The 6,000-nt window shown below is 30.8% G+C and overlaps 1 protein-coding gene across 1 annotated transcript; it reads left to right on the forward strand.

The window, feature by feature from the left end:
- The first annotated feature begins 2,909 nt into the window (after positions 1-2,909).
- LOC143600626 (dehydrin HIRD11-like) lies at positions 2,910-4,170 on the forward strand. Its single transcript, XM_077078256.1, has 2 exons — positions 2,910-3,277; positions 3,997-4,170. Exon 1 carries the CDS (start codon positions 2,923-2,925, stop codon positions 3,238-3,240), a length of 318 nt encoding a protein of 105 aa, XP_076934371.1. The 5' UTR covers positions 2,910-2,922; the 3' UTR covers positions 3,241-3,277; positions 3,997-4,170.
- Positions 4,171-6,000: the final 1,830 nt, after the last annotated feature.

Here is a 6,000-nt window from a genome sequence, read left to right on the forward strand (position 1 = left end):
CGTAAAATTACGCATCATAATCACACAAACATATGTATATAACTATGAAAATAACACAACACATGATATCAACAATTATTAACGATGTTTTTTTCGGGTTGGCCTGACGTGGTCTCATCAAAATCCAAGGTTATTTATTAATATTTTTTTGAATTAAATAAACTTGTTATATAATATTAAAAATAACCTACGGTTTTAACATATGCCATGTTGATTTTCTTTCTTTTTAAATAATTATTTATTTATTATATGTTAAAAGACTTCTGATATATCTTTACTTTTTAAAATATTTTATCATTAAAAAGATCTTGCCCATACAGTTAATAACTTTAATTTTATATCTAGAAGTTTTATTCGTTTTGATCTGATTATTGCTTTAATAACTTTAAACTTTATACCTAAATTTGTATTCGTTTGGTCACTTGGTTTTTTTATAAAGGATTTTAATGGAACACTTGTTTGCAAGTTTCATTCAGAACTTTCGATTTTCAAGACACGTAAAACAAAATATAACTTCTAAGTAAAAAATTGCAAGATCATATATTGTACATATACATAGTCTCGGTAACACTGAAATAAGCTTTTGAAGTAGTTCTCATAAAAATAGAGATTGAGATCGAAGAAACCACACTTGATAAAAAAAACCTTGAAACATGGGTAAAATCGAAGTGAGAAAAACGAGGACAACTAATGGGATATGCATTCGGGTATGAAATTAATTGTAAAAAAAAGTTTACAGCTTTTGGATGGACATGGTATGCATGTTCGATTACTAAAATCAGCCTTGCATTTTTGCACAAATTGAACCGAATGTAATAGTTCCATATGCAACCTAAAATATAAATAAATGGTATTTAATAAAGTGGTCAAGAAGGTTTTTCTTAAGGGTTTCCTTCCTGAAATGATGGGGTTCAAATCTCCTAAGAGACGAAAATTTGCAAAAGTAACCTCAAATATGTAGGTTTGAAAAAAAGGGTAGATAAGTAAATGATACTTAAAGTTAGGTTTTTAAGGTGTAGGTTAATGGAATCTTGATAATTGAAACTATGAACCTCATAGGTAAGTGAGTAATCAATCAGGTAATCAGTGTCGTCCATAGTTCCAAACACATGTATGCACGCATAACATACGCATGAGAAACCCCTTCTTTAGAAGAACCAATCCTACCCCTTAATCTTGAATTCTCTATCTTAGCTTATTTGTAGATATTCATGTGTTTTTTTTTTTATCTTGCCTTATCGTTAAGAGCATATGTTATGGTCATATGAAGCACACCTCTTGTCTTGTTCCTTCTTTGTCTTCATTGTTGAGCATCACCTTCACCATGGCAAAATTTAAAAATAATTTATTACCATAATATTTTAATATTAAATTATAATAAATATCCCTAAATTAAAGGAGTGAAAGTGGCGAAGTAGTGGGGGCCCATGTTTGCGTGATCCAGGAAAAGAAGCTTATTATTGGTATGAATGTAGGCCATGTGGCATGGACCCCATGCTCCTTACCGACACTTTTTTTTTCCTCTTGTTTTTGACATCAAACAGGACCCGGTACACTGCTTCTACCAGTTTTAAAAATGCAAATAGTCATAATTAATTTAAAACAAAAAATGTATATAAATTTTTTTATAAGTTTAAAATGAAACTAACAGTAACTTGTCTTTATATATTGGGATAATACCAAAAAAATAAAGAAACTAATATAATTTTTATTTTTCTTATAAAAGTCTCCAAACTATAAAGCATTAACATGTTGGTCTTTTATACGGAGAAACATTTTTAAAGGACTTTTGTGAGAGGAAACAGAAAGCAAGTTGATTTTTTATAGTATTTGTTCTTATATGTTTAACAAAATATGTAAGATAAAATAAATAAAAGAGAGAATGAATATGGTGTTGTTAAACGTCCAGGCTTACACGCGAAACTCATCAAAACTACATAATTTTGATTAAGAAAACTTAAAAATTCATTCAATTAAATTAAATCTATTTGGGCATATGAGATTACGAGTGATTGGACATCGTTGAGTCATTCTTCTTGATGCCGACTTTGATTCCGACACTCGCTTGTGGATCATTATGGCTAAATAAGAAAACAAAAAGATTGAAATAAACATTTTAATTATGAACCGGTGACCAATTTATGATAAGAAAAAATAAAAAAGGATTAAAGATTGAATTTGAAGCCATCGTAGAAGAATTTCTTTCACTAGAAAAGATCCTAATGGTTTGTTCTTCAAAGTTTGATAGTTCGGGTTGGTTTAAAACTTGAAGCGGCTCTATAAACTGAACCAAGCATCTCAACTTTATCGGCTATAGCTCTTATTTATATTGAAATCTAAAGTTATGTATATGCACTATAAACTTTAACCATCTTTAATTCTCATTATTTGTAATACAAACTAATGATTTAAAGCATAAAAAAATATATATCATACAAACCGTTAAACTGTCAAAACTAAACCACTAAACGCCTAACCGTTAAAACCGTCCCATTCGGACTCCCCATCCAAACCAAACACTAACCCCGCCACAGGTTCAGTTCGGTTTAACTAATCCAATCCATAATCAACGGGTTTAAATGTTTAATAGTTGTTAAACACAAAAAAAACAATAAATTATTGGTTTTCTTTTCTGCCGCGTCACGCCCTCGTCCTTGAAAATAAATAAAAATATTTTTTCATAACTGACACGAAAAACAATATTTAACGGACCAATTAAATTTGGTCGGTTTGCCAAATATTAAAACGGATAAAGCATAAATAGTCACATTAAATGGACCCCACGTTAGATAGATATTTCCAGAAACAGCTGCCACGTGGCCCTCTCATTTCCACTATATAAACCCCTTCTAGTGTCACATATTTCCCACAACAAATCAAATCTTCTCAACAAGTAACCAAAGCTAAACAAAACAAAACAAAATGTCAGGAATCATCAACAAGATCGGCGACGCTCTCCACATCGGTGGCGACAAGAAGCACGAAGGCGAGCACCCGAAGCACGAAGGCGAGTGTGCTCCGGACCAAAAGAAGCACGAGGGCGAGTCCAAGGATCACAAGGCGGAAGGTGAGCATAAGGAAGGGATAATTGATAAGATCAAGGATAAAATCCACGGTGAGGGAGGAAGCATAGAAGGCGGAGAAGGCGAGAAGAAGAAGAAGAAGGAAAAGAAGAAGAAGAAAGAGAAGAAGGAAGGGCATCATGACGGTGACAGCAGTAGCAGCAGCGATAGCGATTAGATTGAAAGTATTGTTCTTCGTCTTCGATCTAGCATTGGTATGCATATATTTCTAGACCTGTCTTGTTTTAACTTATGAGAGCTTGAGCTCTGGTCGGCTCATTTATAATTTTAATTAAATAGTTTATATTATAACTTTAATTAAATTAATAACTATTTTATTATTTATATATTTTAGAGGGTGTTTGGATAAACTTTTAAAACTTGATTATTTGCTTTTTTAAAGCACAAGGTATTTCACAAAAGCTCTTTCAAAAGCTTCAATATGAAACTTTTTAAAAAGTGACTTTTGCTTAAATAAGCAAATTTAAAAGCTCACCGAACACCCTCTTAATTTAAATACCTTAACTATCCTAAGCTCGGCTTATGCTCTGCACTGATTTAACAAGCTAGGGCTCGGTTGTGCAGTTTGTAATTAATACAAAGAAATATATTAAGATAAAACTTGAATATGCACTTGGGTTTTTAGAGGCTCAACAACAAGCCTAAACAATCTTCTCATACAAGGCTCAGTTTGGGCTTAATAAGGTTTTGCTCGATTCAAGCTTTATATCGATCTGATCGTGAGTGATAAGGCTCAGCTTAGACACATGATCATATCTTCGTCGAGCATGATTTCAGAATTTCTTAGTTAATTAGCATAGAAACTGATTAATTCTATTAACAGTAAATAGATTTATGAGATGAGTAAGATTATGTGAATATTTTGTAGGATGTACTTATGATTAATTACTTTATTTGTGTTATGATTTTGCAGAGGATGGAGCTATATGCATAGAGATAACGCTTTCAGGAGTGTGCTTTGTGTTGTTGAAATAAATTGTGATGAAAAATAAAGGAAAAAAATTAAGGAAAAAAGAGTTATGGATTGTTGCTTAATTCGTAATTAATGAGTGTAATTGCTACTGAATGGTGAATGAAGTTTTAGTACTTGTATCATTCATTGTATGTTTCCTTCAAATCTTTATTATTTTGTTCGAAGTAAATTTATAGCAAATATAAATATAAATAGTAAATATAGAAAAAGATTCCAAGGAAAAGTAAAAAAAAAAAATGTGTGATGCTTTACGAAAACAGATGGTGATACGTTTATTTAAAAGTTGAGACTGTTAGAAAACATTTCTTTAGTTGATATTAATCATGGTTAATAAGTTAAAGTTGATATTATTAAAAAAACCAATAACCTAATAAAGTAATATTTATAGATTTTATATAGTTGAAATTTAGTTTGTATAAAAAATGATTCTTGTAACACAAAATATACAAGAATAATAATAATGTTGTGAACCACCGACACTATTTATGAATGACACATTTCAATTTTGTCAAAAGACATTGGCCACAAGAACACTCAAGATGTAATTAATGGTCATGTTCGTCTCCTGTACATTTACCTTTTGTGTAGTATAAATACTACAACGATGGAAATGAAATATCATCCCAGTAGAATTAACAACTCATATATCTCTTCACTCTCTTGTCTATTAGATATAATAAAGATCAATTATCATTTCAATAATCTTGTTATAATTAGAGCTAATATTATAACAAATAAGAATATTTAAAAGGCAAAGGGTGGGGAATGGGGTTAAAAGAGAAATGGGTAGACAGGGAAAGGATGGAAATCTCTGGAAACAGAGGCGGGATCACAAGGGGGTCAGGAGGGTCCGTTGACACTCCGGCCGACCGGAATTGGTATTTGTAGGGTAACTAAGATCAAAATGTTTTTAATAGTTTGACCTTTTAAGTATATACATTGAGGAGTAATAGAAGTGAGAAAAGAAGAAAAGAAAAGTGAAGAAAACATTTTGAAATTTTTTTCCGGTGTTCGGAGATGAAGGCGCTGGTTAAATCTACTTGTGAGGAAGATGAAGAACATATAAATGTTTTTTTTACTATTTATTGCTTGTGAAGTTATTTATTTATTAGTTACTTTTTTTAGACCAAACTGTTACTTTATAAATGAGTTAGATTATTAATTTAGTTACGTTTGATTTTATTAACTTAATTTGATTTCTCTTAAAGTTTTCAATCCTTTAAAAAAATATATAACTAAGTCATTAATTTTATTATTTATGTTTCAATTTAACAAATTTATTTAACCCTTTTAACATTATTTTGTTATTTAGAGACATAATATTGGGATATTACACTTAAAACAATTCAAGCAAAACTTTTGTTAAGAATATATTAAGATTATTAGCTGTGTGGATTTAAAGATTTAGTTACGGTATAAAAAATAATGTTTATTTTGTGACCCTCCGGATAAAATGTTCTGGTTCCGCCACTGTCTGGAAACACAAAGAAAAGAAGATCACATCATTTGTTTTCGAATCTAATGTTCATAGATGCTGTCGGTAACATACCATTTAAAAAAAATTGTGAATAATTATATCTTTATATAATTTGGATCTTATTCAAACCTTTTCAAATTTAGTCTACACAGAAGACCAAATAGACGTGGTTACTTTGAATAGAATAAATAAGAAATGTGTTTTGGAAGTTTCGAAGAGAAATTATTACTTTTCCTTAGAGTAACAGGACAACTTTTAAATCTATATATTTGCTATTCTAACCGGTATAAGAACACACTCCATCGTGTTTGATTACAACCATTCACATATTTACGTACAAAACTCCCATGGCTAAAGCTATTGATAAACCTGAAAATAATTATGGTTCCGGCACTTTCGAATGTAATATATGTCTAGACACCGTCCAAGATCCGGTGGTGACACTTTGTGGCCACCTCTACTGTTGG

The sequence above is a fragment of the Bidens hawaiensis genome, unplaced genomic scaffold, assembly GCF_021521415.1.
Source record: "Bidens hawaiensis isolate Kalapana, Puna unplaced genomic scaffold, B.hawaiensis_p1.1 tig00054589_1, whole genome shotgun sequence".
NCBI classification, from domain to species: Eukaryota; Viridiplantae; Streptophyta; class Magnoliopsida; order Asterales; family Asteraceae; genus Bidens; species Bidens hawaiensis.